Source organism: Scyliorhinus canicula, chromosome 15, assembly GCF_902713615.1.
Source record: "Scyliorhinus canicula chromosome 15, sScyCan1.1, whole genome shotgun sequence".
NCBI lineage: Eukaryota > Metazoa > Chordata > Chondrichthyes > Carcharhiniformes > Scyliorhinidae > Scyliorhinus > Scyliorhinus canicula.
Genome location: NC_052160.1, coordinates 37,200,261 through 37,223,520, shown reverse-complemented (window position 1 = coordinate 37,223,520; position 23,260 = coordinate 37,200,261). Strand labels below are relative to the sequence as shown.

Sequence of the window (23,260 nt, the reverse complement as noted above, 5' to 3'; positions counted from 1 at the left end):
AGGACATAACCAGGGGGTGACAGTTAATCTTGACCGTGTGCTTACCCAATCACCATAAAATTCTATCTTCATTGTCCCTGCTGCAAAGTGCAAACAGAAGACTTGGTTGATTTATTTTCCATACATGAATAGCAAAGCCACCTTTACCAAAATCTGGGGTGAAAATGAGCTCAAAATAAAATTCAGTACAAACCAATGATTGAACCTGCCTATGAGGCTGCATCATATGAAACATCACTGAACTATAAGGGCAATTATTATTCACTATTCCAGAAGCATCAGAGCACATTTAGTCAGGTCTCAGTCCCATAGCATCTTCTGCAAGGATATAGTGGGGGGGGGGGGGGGGGGGGGTCAGGATTATAGTTCTTGGGGAAATGGGGAAATTGGAATGGAAGTGTGACTAAGAATTTGCCATAATATTTTCAGAAAACAGCTCCAGTAGACAAATAACTTCCTGCTATAAAACAAGGATCTGGTGCCAAAAAGCTTTTGCCCATTAGACATGTTCAAAGACCAGCCAAACTAGATTGCAACACATACATATTAAAGTCAATAACTGTTAAAAGTCATTAATGGCAGCAAGTCTGCAATTCCACCTCACCACTACAGAAACTGTTCATGTATTCAGCATGAAGACCAGTCCGTACTCTCCCTCACCAGCCAAGTTCAATCCTATTGGCACCCAGTTTCCTCAACTTAATGGCCAAAATATTCTTCATTACGATGTCTCCCATGTCCTCACTTTACCAAAATAATTTCCTCCTATTCAAACATGAACCACTTTCTCTAGATAGTGTCATTGCATATTTCCACTTTCCTTCCCCACTACCCCTAACCAACGGTGGTGTCAGAACCTTTGTGAAACATGCCTATACTCAAATTCACTTTCTAAATCTTGTCTAGCTATCCATTTCTACATTCAAACAAGTTCTCAAACCCTCTTCCAGCCTTATATTTTCATCTTTCCATTAGCTGCTGCAGTTCTGAAGGATTGCACGTAAATGATTTTTGTAATGGAGCTTTGGAGACCACATGTGCACAGGTTCAGTTCTCAGTCCATGCAGAGGAATTCTACAGAAGGGAGTCGGGCAAAGGTTCAGAGATTTCATTCAGGGATTTGGATACTGTTTGTTAAGAAGTGACATGGTGGAAGTGTACGCACAATAAATATTGCCTTTATAGCATTTTACCTCATCAAGGGTGATGGAGGAGAAAGCAATAAGTTGCACCACAATGTTTCAAATAAAATAACTGGAGGCTTTTGTTGGCTCCCAATCGGAAGCAGGTTCTCGACTGCCCACTGGGCTCTGGCTAGAGATGTATTTTGAAAATGTTGCCATACATGTAATAGGATCAGCAGAAGAAGAGCGGGAAGGGAAATTAGACCCATGGTAATAACCAGGTTGAAAGAGATTCAAAATCAGGCTCAGTATTTGTGCATTAAAATAGAAATGTCACTTGGAAAATTACAGTACGAAATATGAACTTGCAGAAGAGAGATTTGATAGATGGATACAGCAAGTGAAAATGAAAATCACTTTATTGTCACAAGTAGGCTTCAAATGAAGTTACTGTGAAAAGCCCCTGGTCGCCACATTCCGGCACCTGTTCGGGGAGGCTAGTACGGGAAGTGCAAGATCTGGAAAAGGAAGATCATTTGGTAAAAGACTGAAGGCTCTTGATTACACAATTTTAAGAAGCTTTAAACACACATTTTTCTCCAACGCCATGACAGTCTGCACCCAGACTCTCCACATTACAGAGCTCCCCCTGTCAGATAAATAGTAAGAATTATGCTGCTGTAGACAAGTTCCCAAACAGTTGTGTTACTTTTATAATAGTCTGCCTGTTGTTCTACCACTCCCCTCATGAGATTTTTCATTATGTAGCCCCATCCACCTTGGCTTTTACCTTCCAACTGACCACCTCACAGCTGAGACTCATTCCATCATCCACACAGGACTCCATCTTCAGCCATTTGGTTCACTTCATTATTCCTCTCTGTTGCCAAATCCTGAATATCTACACACCAGTTCTGGACTTTGCTGAATTTTTAAGATATGCACAAACCTTTATTAAAAATGCCAACTCGAGTCTCCAGAGCCTTGCTAAATTGCTCCTTAGCGTCCAGGGAAGTGTAGGTTAGAGGTCGAGGGGATGGGGCGGGGGCCTAGGTGGGGTGCCGTTTCCAGGGGACACACACAATGGGCCAAAGTCCAATTCTAATCCCTACAGTACAAGAGGCCATTCAGCCCTTTGATCATGGTCAATCCACCTAACCTAAACATCTTTACGGGAGAAAACCAGAAATTAATGGCATCCGGAGGAAACCCACACAAACACTGGGAGAACATATAAACTCCACACAGTCACCCATGGCCGGAATCAAACCTGGGTCCCTGGCATTATAAGGCAGTGTTAACCACCGTCACTGTGCCACTCCTATATTAATTTCTGGAACTGTAAACATGCAATTGGTGACCAAAGATCTGAAGATCAGTACATACTAAATATAACAAAAAAAAAAGGTTCCAGTAAATAAGATCATAGCCTTTAATCAGAAAATTTAAATTGCTAACTTTTTTGGAACATAAACAAGTAAATTAGCTTATAAAGCAGACATGTGCTTCTATTCCAATATAACCATTTTCCCACTGAAGCAATGCCCATGAGACAGAAGGACACAACACTTCAACCATGGTAACCAAGAGTGAAGACATTTGGCACAAGGGTAGAAAGGGAACAGTGGCCAAACCATGACTTACAAGGGAAATTAGAGATATTAGATTCAAAGAAGAGGCATACAAATTAGCTAGAAAAAGCAATGGACCCAAGGATTGGGAACAAATTAAAATTCAGCAAAGGCAAACCAAGGGATTGATTAAGAAGGGGAAAAAAATACAATCTGAAAGTAAACGAGCGGGGAACATAAAAACTGATGTAAAAGGTGCTATAGCTCTGTAAAAGAGAAAAAGATTGATAAAATCTAAGCCCTTTAAAATCAGAAACACGGCAAATCATAACAGCGAACAAAGAAATGGCTGAGGAACTAAATTTATACTTTGATCCGTCTTCACAAGGAAGACATGAACAATGTCCTGGAAGTTCTGAGAAATATAGGTTTAAGTTTTAGCGGGGAGCAGAAAGAAATTAGTAACAAATGTTTCTGGGGAAATTAATGGGATTAAACATGGACAAACCTCCAGGGCCTGATAATCTTCATCCCAGAGTACATAGGTTGCCCTAGAAATAGTAGATCTATTGGTGGTCATTTTCCAAAATTCTTTAGATGGAATGGTTCCTACAGATTGGAGGGTAGTGAATGTAACCCCACTATTCAAAAAGGGAGGTGGAGAGAACAGGGAACTATAGACCAGTGAGTCTAACGTTGGGAGGGGGAGGGGGGGGGGAAGAGAGAGAGAGAGAGAGAGAGAGAGAGAGAGAGAGAGAGAGAGAGAGAGAGAGAGAGAGAGAGAGAGAGAGAGAGAGAGAGAGAGAGAGAGAGAGAGGAGTTGCTGGAGTCCATTGTCAAGGACTTCATAGCACAGCTTTTAGAAAGCAGTGGTGTAATCAGACAAAGTCAGCATGGATTTACAAATGCTTGACAAATCTACTAGAATTTTTTGAAGATGTAACTAGTAGAGTAGACCAGGGAGAACTGGTGGATGTGGTTTATTTAGACTTTTGACAAGATCTCACACAGGAGATCAATATGTAAAGTTAAAGCGCATGGGATTACAGGCAGCGCTTTGAGATAGATAGAAAGCTTATTAGCAGACAGGAAGCAAAGTTGGAATAACTGGATTTTTTTCCCCAATTGGTAGACAGTGACTAGTGGGGTACCGTAGGGATCAATGCTAGAATCCCAACTGTTCACATAATATATTGATGATTTGGACGAGGGAACTAAATTTATTACCTCCAAATTTGCAGATGATACAAGTTGGGTGTGAGGATGTTGAGGAGGATGCAGAGATGCTTCAGCAGGCTGAGTGGGCACATGCAGTATAATATGAACGAATGAGAGGTTATCCGCTTTGGTAGCAAAAATAGGAAGGTAGATTATTTGAATGGGTGTCAATTGAGAGAGGTGGACACTACGCAAAACCTTGTGCCCTCATGCATCAGTGGCTGAAAGTAAACACGCAGGTACAGCAGGCAGTAAAGAAGGCAAATTGTATGTAAGCCTTCAAAGCAAGAGGATTTGAGTATAGGCAGACGGATGTTTTACTGCAATTGTACAGGGCATTGGGTAGGCCACACCTGGAGTAGTGTGTGCAGTTTTGGTGTATTTATCGGAGGAAGGATGTTCTTGCTACGGAGGGAGTGCACTGAAGATTTACCAAGTTGATTCCTAGGATGGCAGGACTTTCATATGAAGAGATCTCAAATCTGTTGGGATTATAGTCACTAGAGTTTAGGAGAGAGAGGAGATCTCAGAATTCGGACAGGATTAGACAGGGTAGATCAGGAGAAAATGTTCCCGATGGTGGGGAAATAGAGGTCATAGTTGAGAATAAAAGGGGTAAATTTTTAGGACTGAGGAGAGGAGAAATTTCTTCACCCAGAGTGGTGAATCTGTGGAATTTGTCACCACAGAAAGTAGTTGAGACCAAAATGTAATTTCAAGGAGGAATTAGATATAGTTCAGCTCAAGGGGCCAAAGGGAGCAAGGGATATGGGGGACAGGAAAATCAGGGTATTGAACTTGGATGATCAGCCATGGTCATAATGAATGCCAGAGCAGGCGCGAAGGGCTGAATGGCCTCCTCCTGGTTATTGGTGGGATTTGAACCCATGTCAGAGCATTAGCCTGGGCCTCTGGATTATTACTCCAGTGGACATTCTGTCTCTTCTTTGAAGAGGAGCAACAGAGATCGTCTTGGGTCAATACTTACCTTTCAATCAGAATCACAAGAGCAATTCTGATCATAATCATATTGTTGTTTGCGTCATGCTGTTGTTTGAGAATTTCCTGTATGCAAATGGACCATTTGTCTATATTACAGCCGGGAATGCACTTTCTTCTCTTCTCCAGATTGTCTCCTTGATTAATTTAAAACCCCACACCCCAGCTACACTTACTGGCTGGAAAGCACCAAGATACCCTGAGGTCTTGAAAGATGCTATATAAATGCAAATCTTTCTCAAACTACCCAGCCACTTACAAATCCTGTAAAGTACTCCCTACAAAAAAAACACAATTCACAAACATGTGCATGCTTTCAATTTGTGCAAAGACAAGGCACTGCTCTCAAGCCTTATTTAATGACAGTTCTCTTTTCTAAAATTTTTTTTAGAATACCCAATTCATTTCTCTCTCTCTTTCCCCCCCCCCCTCCTCCTCCCCCCCCCCCCCCCCCTCCCCCTCCTCCTCCCCCCCCCTCCAAAACCAGGGGCAATTTAGTGTGGCCAAACTACCCTGCACATCTTGGGTTGTGGGGGGATACAAGTTCTCTTCAAAGACATCGTTCTCAGATGCTCCACATCCCAAGTCCTTTACAGTAGCTATTCCTTCTACCACATGGTCAGTCTCACTAAGGTTTGGATGACCCCTCATGTTGGAACACCTGGATGGTCCAGGGTCTCATGTACAGCAGACATGAGCAGGATTTCCTGGAATTTTGAACTCAAAATAATGCATTGCTATAGCCCAGCATCTTACTGACTTTATTGCCATCTTTCATTTGGACAAGTAATGCCTCAGGTTTGTCTCAACTTACCCCTTTGAGCAAGTACATCCACCCAAGGAGCAGGTCGGGGAAACAGTAACAACAAAAAAAAATTAAGTGATGGGGGACAGGCAAGAGAGTTGCGAGCTGGCAGAACAATACATGGGAACGAGACGAAGAATGGAATTTCATTGTTGACTTCCAAACAAAACACCAAATTTATTTGCCTGTAACGTACAAATAAAACTATCTGCTAACATTTCCTCTTCTGTTTTACAGTTAAGGTCATCTCTGGATCACTGGGCTAAAGTCAGACCACATATGAACAGCAAGAGATCTTTGTACTTAGCACAGTCGAACCCCGGTCGTCCAGGAAGTGTTAAATTGCAGATCTCTTCCAGGTGAGAATAGCTATTCTTTTGACTAATCGCCCAGAGGTGAATGGAATTATCATCCAGCAGAGACAACAGACGGCCCTGGGAAAAGAAAATAGAAACAAAAATGGAGTCAATTACAATATGGACCAGCGGCAAAATATACCAGCAGCATTGTCATTTAACCAGATTCTATGCTCACCTATATGGTCAGCTGGAATTAGCTTCAGTGTAATGGAGCAAAAATAAAATTCAGTTTCCACCTCTAATCAAACGTGCATGCGTATACAAGGGCAGCATGGTGGCGCAATGGTTAGGACTGCTGCCTCAGCACCGATGACCTGGGTTTGATCCCAGTCCACGTGGAGCTTGCACATTCTGTCCGTGTCTGCGTGGATCTCACCACCTCAATTCAAAAAGATGTGCAGGGTGGTGGTTTGGCCATGCTAAATTGAAAAAGTAATACTTGGGTACTTGCTGCATGCGTAAATTGTGCGGAGTAAATGAGTGGGCTCTGTCGTGATGTTGAATGCGGTCAGCTAATGGACACTAAGCACAACACTGAGCAGGGCAGTAGCAAATGACCCAGCATATCAGCCCCTTGAGTTGAGGTGGAATACTGCATTAAAAAGCTCATGTTATTGTATTGCAACAGCTTGTTCATTCCTTTATAGAACTTCATCAGTCAGTTTTGCTCAGACAAAGAATCGTCATTTGAAACTGTAGAAATCTGCAGAGACATTCCAGGAAATGTTCACAGGAGCTAAAGACTGAAATCCGGGGCAGCACTGTAGAGCAGTGGTTAGCATTGTTGCCTCACTGCAGCAAGGTCTTAGGTTCGACCCCGATTCTGGGTCACTGTCCGTGTAGAGTTTGCACATTCTCCCCGTGTTTGCATGGGTTTCGCCCCCACAACCCAAAGATGTGCAGGGTAGGTGGATTGGCCATGCTAAATTGACCCTTAATTGGAAGAAAATTAATTGGGTACTCTAAATTTATAAGGAAAAAAAACTGAAATCCATCCTAGCAGTTTATGATATGACCCTGGTTGTGGATTATTGTCCAACTAGAAGCACCTACCTTAATTGGTGAAAAGTTGTGTCATTTAAAAATGGAGGATGAAGTCTGTAGCTAGGAGCCTTAGCTCCATGGCTGCTACAGTCATGCCTCGTCATATTGGTGCACTCCTGCATTCAAGATCACAAGATAGGATGAGGAATGCCATTCAACCCAACAGATGTATGGATCTTTACAGATGATTAAAATAACTATCCCATTACACCTCTATTCCTCTTCAAAAGCATCCATTCCATATACCAGTCATGGAATGAATTTCATCAGTCCCAAAGATTCAATTTTCCTTGTCCAATTTCAATGACCAGCTTTCTCCCCCCTCCCCCCAGTCCCTCAACTGCATTTATATCACCTTTTAGAAGCCTCTGCTCCAGAGGCTGAAAGCTCAGATTTCTCCAATCTTCCCTCACAACTTAAGAGCTTTGACATTGCTGTGATGATGATTTAGAGTCAAGGTAGCTATGCCTTCCTTTTGTTTCAGTGGCCAGAACTAGACTCAATGCTCAAGGTTCAGTGTGCCCCAAACTCACATTGCTCCAGTGTGCTCTGACCACAGCCTTGTTACAGTTTGGTCATGACTTACATTGCTGTGCAGTTTTGGCTTGAAGTTCAACATTCTACTGGTTTTGTTGCATGCTGGTTGATTAGACAGACACCATATGAAGGCTCCAGCTATCCCCTTCAGTCGTTTCTACATCATTTTTCTTCCCATGAGCAACACCTCACATTTGTTAAATTTCTACCCACTTATATACTTTAACCAAGATGTGGAGATGCCAGCGTTGGACTGGGGCGAGCAAAGGTAAAAGTCGAACAACGCCAGGTTAAAGTTCATTCACCTGAGGAAGGGCCAGTGTGCTCTGAAAGCTGCGATTTGAAACAAACCTGTTGGACTTTAACCTGGTGTTGCAATACTTCTTACATACTTTAACCAAGTCATCTTGTAATGGTGCAGAGGGGTGGGCAGCACAAAGGCACAGTGGTTAGCACTGCTGCCTCAGTGCCAAGTTCAATTCCAACCCCGGGTCACTGCGTGTGGAGTTTGCACATTCTCCCAGTGTCTGCGCCAGGCTCACCCCCACAAACCCAAAGGTGTGCAGGTGAGGTGGATTGACCATGCTAAATTGGAAATAAAAATAAATTGGATACTTTAAATTTATACTAAAAAGTAATGGCGCCGAGGGCAAGAGCGCAGTAACCACAACCATCCGACCCACGCCCCTCCCAATTTGTTTTCTACCTTTCTGCAAACCTCATCATTCATTTGGGAGGAAGATTGCGCAATGTGTTACTGTACCTGTCCTGGTAAAAAGTGCATCTGTGTCACAGTTGCTGCTTCTTTGTGTAGGCCTGTAAACTCCACACCTGGCGCTCCATATCTTAAAAATCACAGGTCAAGGAACAAACATAAAAAAAACTGCAGATTATTACCCAAAATGAGAAGTATACTCAGCACTGCTCCTTCCCATCCAGTTTTTCTGATTTAGCCTTCATCCTCCTACTAAATGTTATTAGACCACAATAAAAGGAATGTCATCACCCTGTTAAGTGCCATTAGTAGTGCAAATAAACATAACTGTGCTATCACCCCTGTTCTTAATCTCTATTGTACTAAAATGCATCAAAAGGACAAAACTATTTTCTTCTCCCTTTGATGCAATTTGTTTAATCTTAATCCGGTTCCCACTTTCCAAGAAGTGACAATCAGACAAGACCCGATGTCTGCCAAAACCAGCAGGGAAATTGAGTGCTTTGAATGTCAAAGTTAACCAAGCAAGTTCCTCCAAAAGATCCCCATATTACAGGAACATCCGTGAATTACTCACTGGGTCAGTTCATAGTACATTTATACTCCTTTGTACGCTTGCACAGTTTAGTGTCTACAGAGTCTGCACTCCTTACTGCAGAACATACCACTCGAGAGGCTCATCAAGCCTGCACCAGCCCTGGGAAAGAGCACCATACTCAAGCCATCTCGATTCTAGATTGCCCATAATTTGGAAACAGTAATCTAACAGTTTGGACTCACTAAGCAGTCTTGTACTCATTTGCTTGACCAGTTAGCAGCAAGGTATTTGATAGGGGTGGGGGGAAACTCTAGGAAATTTGGAGAATGAGCACAGATTTACTTTGAATTATTGCAGTGTTTTGCTTTTGAAGTTGGGTGGGTGTTGTTCTTGGGTTTTTACCGCGGTTGTTCTGTTAATATTGTTGTGATGTTTATATTTTGTAAAAATCTTAATAAAAATTACTTTAAAAAAGAATGAGTGTTTTTTGTTGTTGCAGCATTTATAAATGGATGATACCCAAGTTTAGTAGTGGTTCAAGCAGCTTTCATTTCTGTATTAAGGCTACCCAAGTTTCCAATTTACAGCCAGATATTCAAGTAAAAATGGTCAGATTCGTGACACCCAGGTTCAGGTAGTAAATAAACAAAAAGCAGTAGATCAACACTCCATATCTAGGATTGCAATGATGAGCCTCGCAGCCAGAGGAACAGCTAGTATTAAGATACTGGAATTTTCTTATGGAACTATATCACAGTCTTCAATAGGGAAAGGAGGAAAAGGAAGTAATTAAACAAAAAAATGCAACCCATTTATCTGTAATCTGCAGACAAGATGCTTTAGCAAACAATGTTATTTGAACCATGTTGAGGTTCTCCTGTTGGTGGATAAGCTCATCAGTAATTGGTTTTTCCACGAAGCAGGACAGCCAAGAGCAGCACAGGATACACCAAGCAAGGTAATTGTGACATTACTGCAGATTTATGGAGGAACCATCTGCAGTTAATTATAGGGAAATGAAACTGCAGTACACATTTTACAACAGAAAATCAAAACATTTTATTTTGCAACACCACACAACAACAAACCACAAAAAGGCCAATTGTTGTGGGTGCATGTCTTTTTAAAACAAAACAAAGGACTCCAGAAATGCCAGTGGAATTCACTTACTTTTCAAATACTAGTTAGCTTGAGGAGGACTCTGCCTTACATTCTGGACTAATTAAAGCCTTTTAAGTTAAAGCTATCATTGGAATGCTCATTCTCAATGTTTTCCAGCAGCATGATCCATTTTTCCAGAAGCAATTCATTTCATTAAAAATAGCTTAGGCAGGACCTTGAAGTGTCGTGGAGGGATGGAATGTGTACTCGTACCCATAATACCAAATTCCTGATTTCACATGTTACTGCAGGAAGTAGGGCAAAAACAAGGGTAATTCTTAGGCTCAATTCATACACCCTTCTGGTATTGGGATTGGAGCAGCATGGTAGCACCAGAGTAGGTTAATATTTGGTTACAAATGTTCAGAGGTGAAAAAACAAGGGTATTTTTTTTTGCACCATCTCAGAAACAAAGAATGCAGATTGGGCTTCTAATTTCTCCCTTCTGTGCCTTGACCGCCTGGCTAGCCACTTCATAAACTCATCCAAAAATCTGTTGCCGAACTCACTCCCTGTTAATCAATTACCCCTGTGCCTGCTGATCTATACGAGATTCATCTACCAACACCTCCGCTTCTAAAAATTCTAATTTTTGGAGTTTAAAAATCCTTTTGTGTCCCCCCCTTACTTAACCTCCAACCCAAAACTCCTCAGTTCTGCATTCCTTCTGGTCTCTTGTGTACCCCACCTGCGGCAGCCATCATTCCTCCAGCTGCCCACACCTTAAGCTCATGCTTCCACCCTATCCCCGTAATGTGGGCAGCACGGTAGCAGTGGTTAGCACTGTTGCTCCACAACTCTTTGTACCCGAACAGGTGCCAGAATGTGGCCACTAGGGGCTTTACACAGTAACTTCATAGTATTAATGCAAGCCTACTTGTGACAATAAAGATTATAATCCAGGAAACCCCACCTAACCTATTGGACACTAAGCGGCAATTTAGCATGGCCAATCCACCCAACGTGCACATCTACCGACTATGGGAGGTGGGAGGAAATCCACGCAGACTTGGGAAGAACGTGCAAACTCCACACAGTCACCAGAGGCCAAAATTGAACCTGGGTCAGTGGAACCGTAAGCAGCAGTCCTAATCACTGTGCCAGCCAAAAAGACTATGGTGTCTTCATTATAGCCACAAGTTGTTTAATTCTGTAGAAACTCGAAATTGATCTGTCCTGCTCTGCATTACCCTGTCAGGGGGTGCTCCCCTGACCCACAAGTACAGAATGCAATATACAGTCCAAGAAATCATTATGGTTCCATGGCATAGCCACTAGATAAAACGAGAACCAAAAATAACATTCTCCACAAAAGGGTTCAATGCTGTGAATCTGGATCAGACTAGTCTGTATTTGTCAGTAAATCAGTGAATTAACAAGTTGGACCAGATCAAGGAAGGGTACAGTACAAGATTACACAGGTTAAAACATTTATTTCAATTTACTTTAGGGCTGAACATTAGTGCCAAAAACATGCACCTCCTCGGATGATGCTAAAAGGGATTGAGTCGGGGGAGGGCGGCAGCTCTCAAGCAGCTTGAATGAATGCTCACCACAATAAAAGGATTCTTCAACTGTGCTTTAAAGGGCTGTGCCAAGTGGATAGTCAGCATCTTACTCGGTCCCAAAGGATGTCAGCCACAGTCTCCAGATCCATGGGAGGGAAGGGTGGGGGTTCCCACTTCTGCATTACTCCAGCAAAAGTGTATGAACAGTCAGAGAGCTGGAAGACTGCCAGCACCCTCAGAATGAGTCCAATTTCTGGTGAGGAGAAAAGTAAACTGCAGAGCAGATGTGCTTGACAATGTGAAATGGCCAGGGTAGAAGGGAAATCAACTAACCACAAAAAGTGATGTCAACCAAAAGAAGCATTCTATTGAAGAACTGATGCTCCAAAGTGTTGGGATTTACTTTTAACATCAACATTCAAGTGACCTGAAATGGGAGAGCGCTTTTATTCCACACCCGCCCCCCCCCCCTCCCAAATAATTCAGCTGACGGCTGTGGATGGATTCTGCTGGAGCAGCGCCCAAAACACAACCATACACTTTTCTCCGAGAGTTAAGTTTGGAGTTAAGTTTGCCAAATTAAACAGTTATCACATTGCTGTGTGCCTGGCTTGCCAATTACACAACACAAGCTTTTCCATATGCTTAGGTTATGAAACAGGCTTCTCCTCCACAACAGGGTTTGCAAAACTGAAAAGCAGCAAAATAAAAGTCAAGAACAAGACCACACCCTAATAGAAGAATACAAAAAAAGAACACTGCAATTTCTGGTTCTCATTTAACAAATCAATTCTCTGTACTCCACTCAGAAGCAGCAATAATCATCCACCCCACCCACCCCCGCAGACACAAGGAGCTTGATTACCAATGTCAAAAGATCTAGAAATCTCATTTACAGTTGCCGATATCTATCAACTATTCTGGATTGCATTCCTCCTGGGACATTCTCACTGTCTGCACTCATTTGGAATGCTAGAGTCCAGATTTGACTGCCAGAGTTTTTTTTTAAATATAAAGTTCCCCATTATTTTTCCAATTGAGGGACAATTTAGCATGGCCAATCCACCTAGCCTGCACATCTTTGGGCTGTGGGGTGAAACCCACACAGACATGGGGAGAATGTGCAAACTGCACACAGACAGTGACCCAGGGCCGGGATTAGAACCCGGGTCCTCAGCGCCACAGTCCGTGCTATCCACTGTGCTACATGCCACCCGACTGCCATAGAGAATTGACAAGGCATAATATTTGAGCAAATGTTTCCTGTCCCTTGTTTTGGAATCAAATGTTTTTTGAAAGCACCTCTTGCTATTTCAATTATTTTGATCATTCCACTCTCACATTTAGCATCTTCTGTAAATGAGGTACAAATATTTGTCCACTTTCTACATTGGTTCAGTCCTTACCCCTTCAAAATGTTAAATTCTCCTATTAGCTTCAGTACAGAGATTAAAGTTTAGCACAGGGCTAAAGAGTTAGCTTTTAAAGCAGACCAAGGCAGGCCAGCAGCACGGTTCAATTCCCGTACCAGCCTCCCCAAATAGTCGCCACATTGCGACGCCTAGGGGCTTTTCACAGTAACTTCATTTGAAGCCTACTTGTGACAATAAGCGATTTGCTTTTAATTTCAAATAAGCACAGCAATAAAACAACCCAACATGGTCTTAAAAGTGTAACATAAAAGTATAACAATTTCAGTAAAAGTTTCTTACTGGTCTAGGGTTTCATTCTTTTGTATGTTCTTCAGAACTACTTTCAACATGTTTTCTATGATTCACACAATCAAATACTTTCCCCATAGGCTTACATACATTTTTTTTAAAATCCATTGCATAGCACTACTCAGTTCTCACATTAAAAATCTCATTCCTTGTACCTTTGCCATATAGAAATGGACTTTTATGGAGTTTATTTCCCGAATTGTTTGTGGCATACTGTATTATTCCAGGTAAGATAAGATTTTAAGTACATGACTCATTGAACTGTTCTGCAGTCTGTGGAGTTATTTTTCCCTGGTTTCTTGGTTCTCTTTTTTTGTAACCAGGGTCATGCTGCCTACCCACGGAGACCGTTCTAGATTCTAGGGAATTCACCAGATCCACAGCAATGTGGTTGTCTGCCCTCCCCTGGAATGGCCTAGGAAGCCACTCAGCTGTACAAAACTGCTGTGCAAAAGACAGAAGTCATAGAATCACGACAGTGCAGAAAGAGGCTACCTGGCCCAGAAACCACCCCCAATCCCTGTAACTCCACCTAACCTGCACATCTCTGGAGCACCCAGAGGAAAGGATGAATAAAACTGGACATACAAACTGACATCAGCTGAGGTGCTGGAAATGGCAATGACACACCCGACTGCTGACCCTGCAGCATTTTGGGTGCACCCACACCTCAGACTGCAGCAGTTCTTCAGGGCAACCTGCCACTACCTTTTCAAGGAAAAAGTAGGAATAGGCAATAAATACCTTGTTAGAAACACTTGCATCCCATAAACAAGTAAAAAAAAATAGAACCAGTATGATCTTTTGACCATACATGTGCATCAAGACTATTTCCACCAAGAAATACGGTCCAACACTATCCCAACCTCAGCTCACATGCATCTGAAAGCACACCCATGCCCATTACGTTTGAATGACTACTCCAACACATTCTGGCCTGTCTCCCATATTCTGTCCCATCTTGAGGTCACCTAAATCGCTGCTGCATTTGTCCTTACGCCCAGCAAGTTTCATTCACCTGCCACCTCAGTGCTGCTTCACTTATATTGGTCACCAGTTAATCAACTCCCTGATACTAAAATTCTCACCTTTCTGAAATTCCATGAGAAAGATCTGTTCTCTCCTCCTGTCCCACAAACCCTGCAGCATTCTGGGTGCACCCACACCTCAGACTGCAGCAGTTCTCTGCTCATCTAATTCTGACCTATCTCCAATTTTAACTGCTCCGATATCAGTGGCCAAGTCTTCAGCTGCTGAGGCCCCAAGCTCAAACTCCCTTCTTAAATCTTTGTTTCTGTCCTCCCTTAGTCCTTCAAAATGTCTGACCAGGTTTTTGGTCATCCACCCAATATCACCTTGTGTGGCACAATTTCAAATTTTGCTTGACAACACGCTTGAAGCATTTTGGAACGTTTTGTTACATTAGAAGCACAAGGGCAGCACAGTGGCGCAGTGGTGAGCACTGCTGCCTCACAGCACCGAGATTCCAGGTTCGATCCCGGTTCACTGTCAGTGTAGAGTTTGCATATTCTCCCTGTGTTCACGTGCGTTTCACCCCCACAGCCCAAAGATGTGCAGGGTAGGTGGATTGGCCGTGCTAAATTGCCCATTAATTAAAAATTAATTGGGTACTCAACATTTATAAAAAAACATTAGAAGCACTATGGGGGCGATTTTGTACCCACATTAGCCACGAGTGTAAACTACGTCGTGGGCACAAAATCTTGCAAGAATGAGAAAATGAGATAGTCACAGATCTCAGATTTTCTCTGCCCCTCGCTGGCGACGCCACGAGCGGGAACAACATTTCAATAAATACAATATGGTTAAAGGATTTCCCAGTCATATGTCCCGTTCCCCCCTCACATTGCGCCCGTGTAGATAATCGGGCGCTCTGTTTGGATTTCTGTTGAGCCAGTGTTGCTGGCCATCAGGTCCCATCCACATGACAGCTGCAGCATTTCTTTCTTCTAAGTGCTGCAGTATCTTGCGAGAAAAGCCATCTATGCAGTCGGGGAATTATACTGAACCTTTTTTTTTAATATAAAAAACACTGGTTAGATCTCAGCTGGAACAATATGTCTAACTCTAGGCATCACACTTTAGGACATTGCAGTTTGGAGAAATGCCACCTGTGCTACAGCACTGTGATCAATTTTCTTATCTTTTGTGTTCTCATCCACACAGAACAAGTATGCCAATTCCTGTTGGACAATGACAAAGGCTGAAGTTTCTCCCCTACCGCATATTTAGTCCCATTACCTGCCAGAGTCAGTCCCAAACTCATGCCCCTGGCCAATAACCAAATCTAAACTCCACTTAAACCCAAGGGGTGAGATTATCTCCTGGGTCAAAACATCCAGACCAGCACATTGCTCCCGAATATGTTAACACACCTTGCATGCACCAAAATTCTTTGTGATGCAGACACGTGCTGTAGAAGTGGACTTGCACTAATCTTGCACTACCATCATATCTTTTTATATTTTAAAGTTACAGTATTTCACTTGACTTATTTTAATTTTTTTTTACTAAAAGGAGCACCTCCTGTCACTTCCCATACAATAAACTCCCAATTTTCCACTGTCTACAATGCATTCCATTCATGTTTAATTGTGGTTTAGTTTGTGCCACAGCTCTGCGTTCAGGATGTTGAGCAGCCCATTTCAGATGTCGACCAACCTGCTGCACCATTTGCAGCACAATTCAGTCATAAGTTCAAAGAATAATAGGGCAGTACGGTGGTACACAGTGGTTAGCACTCAGCGCCAGGGACCCATGTTCAATTCCAGCCTTCGGTACCTGTGTGGAGTTTGTATGTTCTCCCCATGTCTGCCTGGATTTCCTCCAGATGCTCCAGTTTCCTCCCACAGTCCAAAAATTCACAGGTTAGGTGGATTGGCCATGATAAATTGCCCCTCAAATGTCCAAAAGGTTAGGTGTGATTATGGGGAAAGGGTGGGGGCGTGTGTCTAGATAGGGTGCTCTTTCAGAGGGTTGGTGCAAACTCTTCTGCACTGTAGGGATTCTATGATTCTAACAATGCAGGAGGCCATTTAGCTCATCCTGCCCATGTAAAGAGTAGTCCAATTAGTCAGACTTACTCTCTTCACCATTGTCCTGCAATTTTTAATGTTACTGAATCTACTTCTATCACCATTTCAGGCTGTGCATCCCAGATCATAACGCTACATTGTAAACCCTTCAAGCCTGAAAATCTCACCAGGTCACTCCCTGTTCCAGTTTATTTCCATCCAAGAGATCCCCCATTCATTACAGTATCTTGAAGGTTCCTTCACTCCTCCAGAGTACAAATCAAAACGTGTTACAGATCTTGACTCTCAGTTTCCCCAGTGTAACACTTAGATTCCAGAGTTTGCTTTCTGTGCAAGATTCTACTGCCAATCTTTTCCAGGCAGATCTGGCAATTTTAATCCTCATGCATTACAATCACAGATCGCACTTGCAATTTCTACCTCCAACTCCAAAACTCTCTTCTAATTGTCTACATGCACTCTGTTGCGCACATATAAAGTCAAAAAGGGTAGCTCCCCGAAACTTATCCCCATGACAGTGTGGCTTACCCGGGATAGAGATTTAAACTAATTAGCTCCCATTTCTCATGCTGCATCCTCCTTCAGTGGTTAGCACTATTATCTCACAGCGCCAGGACCAGGTTGGATTCCCAGCTTGGGTCACCGTGCAGGCTCTGCACAGACATTCTCCCAGTGTCTGCTTTGGTTTCCTTACATCTGCGCTTTCTTCCACAAAAAAAAATCAAATTGAGAGCACTCATGTACAGTTATTTTCCACTGCACACTCATCTAGTAAAGCCATATGCTTTAGGCTCAGCTACAAGAATGACAAACAGCTGAAAGTTTCCAAATGTGAAGTCCATATCTTTAAATTGCCGAGTAGCTTGAAGCACAAGGGACTCCTGCAATATGCTGGAGTTGCTGAGCCAGCACACACACAGTGCAGAGCAGATTTCATGGCAAAGTCAGAACCAAACGTTGAAAAACCATGATTTCAGAAAGTGTAGGATAACCATATCGCTTAGCTTACCTCCAGCCGACAAGATAGTAAAGTGCACTGAAGGTGCCATTGCCTCCAGAAGAACATAAAACCATTGCCAAGATGACCTGGGATCCCAATGGCAACATCTCATTTATAGGAGACAACACAGCTGGATTCTAGTTCACAGTCCAGATGTTTAAAAAGTTAACAGCAACAATTTGTGACATCGGAGAACAGTGATTTGATTTATATTCGCCGTTGACAAAAATCTTTACACAATTCTCAAATGAATTACTGGGAAATTTAAAAAGGAAAACATGCATATAGGCTGAAATTCTGTGACCTCAGGCAAGTCACTGGAGCAGATTTGAGAAGTTGTTCGTGCACGGTTGGTCACTGGGGAGCGCGCGGCTGTGCAGCACCTGCAAAATGCTTTGTTTGGCCAAATGCCACAATCCATCACTTGTTAGGTCACTGTAGCTAAACCAAAACATCAGGCAACTTCTACAAATGATGGCTTAACAAGTTATCAGAAGCAGCTTTGGGCAAAGAACAAAATGAAGGGCGAAAGACATGTCACGTATTTTTTAGAAGAATTATGTAATTATTTATATAACTGATAATGAGGCTCCTTTGAAAAAAATCCTAGAGAGCCATCATCATCAAGCTGCTGTCAAAAAAGGGCTGCGATCTATGATTTATAACAGCCAATACTAGCTTGCAAAGCTGCAACAATTTTTGCAGTCACAGGTCTCTACTGAACACTTAAGTGTATGCCTTTTGTGCACAGATTTTTAATATGTATATAAAAGTATGTTATTTGGTTGCCTCTTCAAATACTCGATCTTCAAATCACAGCATGAAAGGTGGAAAATTAAAGAGCAGATGGAGCATACACTGCCCCTATCTGAAGTAAATACACAATCCTCATGATGTTTAATTAATTCCTGCCTTCATGAAGTGGCCATTCCTTGCTATGGTTCCATACACAGTTTCCATCACCTCCCCTCAAGTGGGCATTCTCTTGAATGCATCAACAAGAACCGAGACTTGAAAAGGAAGCAGTTTGGGTTCCTACAGGACCCACTCACTCCTGACCTCATTACATTCTTGGTCCAAACATTGATGAAAGAGTTGAATTCCAACAGGGAGGAGAGAGTGACTTTCCTTGACATCAAGGAGCCCTAGCAATACTGGAATCAAGTGGAAAAAACTGTTAAGTATGTGTTACAGGAGGACAGACTGGGGAAATTACATATTTGATTTAACACGGTCAATCATTTCAGGCCATCACTGCAGCAGTTCCACAGAGTAGCACCCTAGGCCCAACCATCTTCAGCTACGTCAATTACCTTCCCTCAATCACAAAGTCAGGAGTGGAGTAGTTCACATTGCACAAAGTTCAGTACCATTTGCAACTCTACTGAATCAGTATATGAAAGGCCTCGAAAACATTCAAGCTTTAGCTGTGACAACATGCTTGCCACACAAGTGCCAGGCAATAACCATCTTAAACACTAAGAGAAGCCAACGATCTCCCCTTGATATTCAATGGCATTACGATCAGAGTCCTTAACCATCAACATCCTGAAGGTTACCATTGACCAGAAACTTAACTGAAACAGCCATATATACACTGTGATTGCAAGAATCAGAGGTCAGAGGCTGGGAATCCCGAGCAGGTAATTCACCTCCTGATCTCTTTCTCTTCTCTTCCCCCCCCCCCCCCCCCCTCCCCAAAAGCTTGTCCACTATCTACAAAGGTTTAAGTCAGGCGTGTTTTGGAATACTCTCCATTTGTCCAGGTGAGTGCTTTAGGGGCTGGTTTAGTACAGTGGGCTAAACAGCTGGCCTGTAATGCAGAACAAGGCAGCAGTGTGGGTTCAATTCCCATAACAGCCTCCTCGAACAGGCAGCGGAATGTGGCGACTCGGGGCTTTTTCACAGTAACTTCATTGAAACTTACTTGTGACAATAAGCTATTATTATTATAACTTCAATTGCACTCGAGGAGCTCAACACTATCCAGGACAAAGTAGCCTGCTCGATTAGCACCCAATCCATTACCTTAACCTTCGCTCCCACACCACCAGTAGTGTGTACCATCTAAGATGCACTGCAACAACTCTCCAAGGTTCTTTCTAGAGCACCTTCCGAACGGTGACTTCTACCACCCAGAAGGAGTAGGGCAGGAGGCTTAGGAGTATATTACAAGTTCCTCTCCAGACCATCTGACCCAATTAGCTGTTCCTTCACTACTGTAGTTCACAAGTATGGCTCACTACTAGCTTAGGCAAGCAAATGCTTACCTAGCCAGTGATACGCCTCCCAGAATTGAGTTTTTTAAAAAACAAAGAAGATAAAGTCTGGGACTTCTGTTCCATATGCTTCATTACATCAGTAATTACTACTCTACATAATTTGGCATTTGAAATCTCAGCAGAAGCTGTAATTTCTTGTACGTTGCATTAAGAGGTTTGCCCCTGTTCCTGCCAGTAGGCTAGTTAACAGTAACAAGACAAGCCGGCCTCCACATTCCTGACTAAATGGGATAGAGCTGCTGTCAACTGCACTCTAAATTACAGCAATCATAGCCTTGAGACAGCAACAGAAAGCAAGCGGGTCGAGCAGTCAAGTTGCTTCCCCACATTGACATATTTCCTGTCGGGCCCCAAGCAATCACATCTCCCCATCCATAAATCCAGCAGCATAGCAAGAAACTGAGACTATCATTCCAGATGGTTACCAATTTTTAAAGGTTCCTTTACAAGCAGCCTAGGTTGCAAAATATTGTGGCTCTTCAACATTCACACTTCCTTTGCCATTTCCACTACATAGGAAGTAATCCTGTTACATGAAAGGAAATAAAAGGCAACCACATAACAGCAACTGCAGAGATTAGACAGAGCTCAGCTAGTAGAAGCTTTCTAGGACCTTGGTATTGTTTTGGCAACATCAAAAGTCCAACAAACACTTCCCAATCATGGCACTCTTTCATTGCATGACCCAGCATTTTACAAGTCAGGGATCATGACAATGGTTTTTGAGACGGATCATCATTCAGAAACTTAGTGCCCCAAGTTTAGTGCTCCTCCTTTGCACAAGTACTAGTCTTTATCCATCAGGGATTTAATTGCACCAGTCCTCCACCGAAACCCACAGAAGGCATTTCTGGACAGGCTCCAAGCCCAAAATCTTAAATTTTTCTTATGCTAACCAAGAGATAATAATTAATTGCAACGTGCTATCCTGTAAAAGATCTAACCAATTCAGCACTGCCCAATGATTAAACATGTGTCAACTGCTCTACATCACAGGAGTGAGTTCACATCGGACAGCTCTTCTACCGTAACAGGAAACTGAAATGACCAACTATGTCTGCATATGGAAATACAGAAAACAGTACCAACTTCAGACAAGTGCAATAAAGATCTTTTCCTCAACTGGGATTTGCTGCATTGCACACCCATCAATATTCAAAACGAAAGCAGAGATGGACACATTGCCAAACCAGCCTAGGGACATTTCTTCTTTATCCCACTCCCAGCCACACCAAATGCACCCATCTCAAAAATCGAGAATCAGTACTTCATTCAACAGAGACAAGGATCTCAGATGTGCGAGTAACTATGGATCCATCTTGCCTGACCGTCCACTTGTTCAAAATAGACTCTACCGATAGGTCATGAGAAACTGGGAAACAAAGGAACCCACCATTCAGCCCCTCAAGCTAGTTCTGCCATTTGGAGGTTAACTAACCTGCATTTTAACTCCACCCACCTGGTTCCAGGCAAGAATGCATCAACCACAGATTTAAAAAATTATGAAGCTAACTACTGCATTTTGAGGGAGTTCCACATTTTACCCACCTTGCATATCCCAACTCCTGCCCATGTTTAACCATTTGATTTCCTGACTAGAAAAAGTGCAAACGCAAGAGTAGAATCCAACTTCTCCACCACTGATACCAGTCAGGTTTATTCACAAAACAAAAATGCTCCCTGCCTGCACACTTTCCACAGACTGCAGAGACTGTACTTCCATTTTGAAAGGAAACCAGAACTCCAACACTGATCGACTTTCACCGAATTAGTTTGAAACCTTGATCCCTAGAAACAGTTCCTTCAGAGTCTGCATGCTGCAAAAGATGTACCAAATCAGTAAGGGAATAAAGGGTCATGAGGATAGGGCGGGAAAATGGAGTTGACGATCATCATCACCTAGAATGGCAGAGCAGATTTGATGGGCCAAATGGCCTACTTCTGCTCCTACATCTTATGGTCTTACCCAAATTATAACAGGGAACTGCAGATGCACGATTTTGAAAACGATTGGCTCTTGCATATTTATTCCATTTGAAGGGAGCCAAAGAAATCAGCAAAACCTTTCCAGGGATCTCAGAAATGCATTTTCAGATACCGAACTGAAGCTGCTCTCACACTGACGAACAGTTTGTTTTCTCCCACTGCGTTGGCTTAGAAAGCAGAGCTTGCCACCTTACCCCCAGAAACGGGAGTGAGGTGGAATGGGTTTGTTGAGGGGGCGGAGAGAAGGATAAAGCCAAATGCACCAGAGCCTCTAAGCAGTGCTAACTGGCAACCAGAGGCAGAACTCCACCCGACTACCAAGCCTCAGGCAACACTGTGCAAGGCAAGAAGAAAATAATGATGCTGATGAGCAGGAAAGAACAGTCAATGCTGAATACATAGCTGACAAATCCAAGATGCAATCAAATTAACTGAAGCAAACACATTTGCTGCGAGATGTGCAAAGTTTACTGCATGCAAGGCTGAATGAAGTTCTGAATGTTCTGGAAGTGGCTTGTACAATTAGTTATCACATCACTTACATGGATCAGCAAACACATCAGTGCAAGGCCCTGCCTGATGAGTGCAACTGATCTATAAAGTAGGCTATCATGTCACTTTTGACATTTTGGAAACTTACTCATGCATCAGTCCCAAATTGTAATGCAAATATCCACTTCAAATCAGGATCTTTGAGCCTGAACAGTCCGAATATCAAATCCTGAATCTATTTTTGGATTACGTAATCACTTAAGACACTTGGTATAATCCAGGTAAAACCGTCGAGGTCACTGCTGTTTTGTATTGCTAAATTAGCAAGAAAAGAGAAATCTTCCCATAAAGATGGGAAGGAAACAAATTAGTGAAGAGGACACGAGGAGTAAACAAAGGCATATTGACAAGTTAAGTGAGTGGGCAAAAATGGGCAGCATGTGGCGCAGTGTTCAGCACTGGGACTACGGCACTGAGGACCTGGGTTCAAATCCTGGCCCGGGGTCACTGTCCGTATGGGATTTGCACATTCTCCCCACGTCTGTGCAAGTTTTCCCCCCCACAACCCGAAGATGTACAGGTTAGGTGGATTGGCCACGCTAAATTTCTCCTTAATTGGAAAAAAAATAATTGGGAAAAAAAAACAGCATATTATTCAAATGGGGAGAAACTGCAGAACTGAGATACAGCAGGATCTGGATGGCAGTACATTAATCAGAAATAATTAGTATGCAATTATATAAAGTGCTTGAAGAGAGAAAACGAGCGAGAGCTCGATCTGGTGGTGACATTTTTTCCCCCCACAATTAAGGGGTAATTTAGCATGGCCAATCCACCTAACCTGCACATCTTTTGGGTTGTGGGGGCGAAACTCACAAACACGGGGAGAATGTGCAAACTCCACACGGACAGTGACTCAGAGCCAGGATCGAACCTAGGACCTCGGCGCCATTGAGGCAATAGGGATAACCCACTGCGCCACAGTGCTGCCCGTCTGATGGTGATTTAACCTGAGGATCATCACACCTCAGTCAAGGGACAAGGTTGAATAACCACAGCCAGTATGGAAAGTTCTTAGAAAGGCAAATGTAATGTCATTTATTTCAAGGGGAATGGAATGTAAAAGTAGGGTTGTGTTACGACA

At 42.8% G+C, this 23,260-nt stretch overlaps 1 protein-coding gene across 4 annotated transcripts in view; it reads right to left on the bottom strand.

Moving 5' to 3' along the window:
* Window positions 1-23,260, bottom strand: part of llgl1 (LLGL scribble cell polarity complex component 1) — a 100,447-nt gene that overhangs the window by 59,540 nt on the left and 17,647 nt on the right. For all 4 annotated transcript variants that reach the window (XM_038820746.1, XM_038820744.1, XM_038820747.1 and 1 more), the window contains exons 3-4: window positions 8,421-8,502; window positions 6,021-6,151 (exon numbers count right to left, since the gene is read on the bottom strand). In XM_038820746.1, coding sequence (XP_038676674.1) covers window positions 6,021-6,151; window positions 8,421-8,502 — 213 coding nt within the window. The remainder of the gene's footprint in view (window positions 1-6,020; window positions 6,152-8,420; window positions 8,503-23,260) is intronic.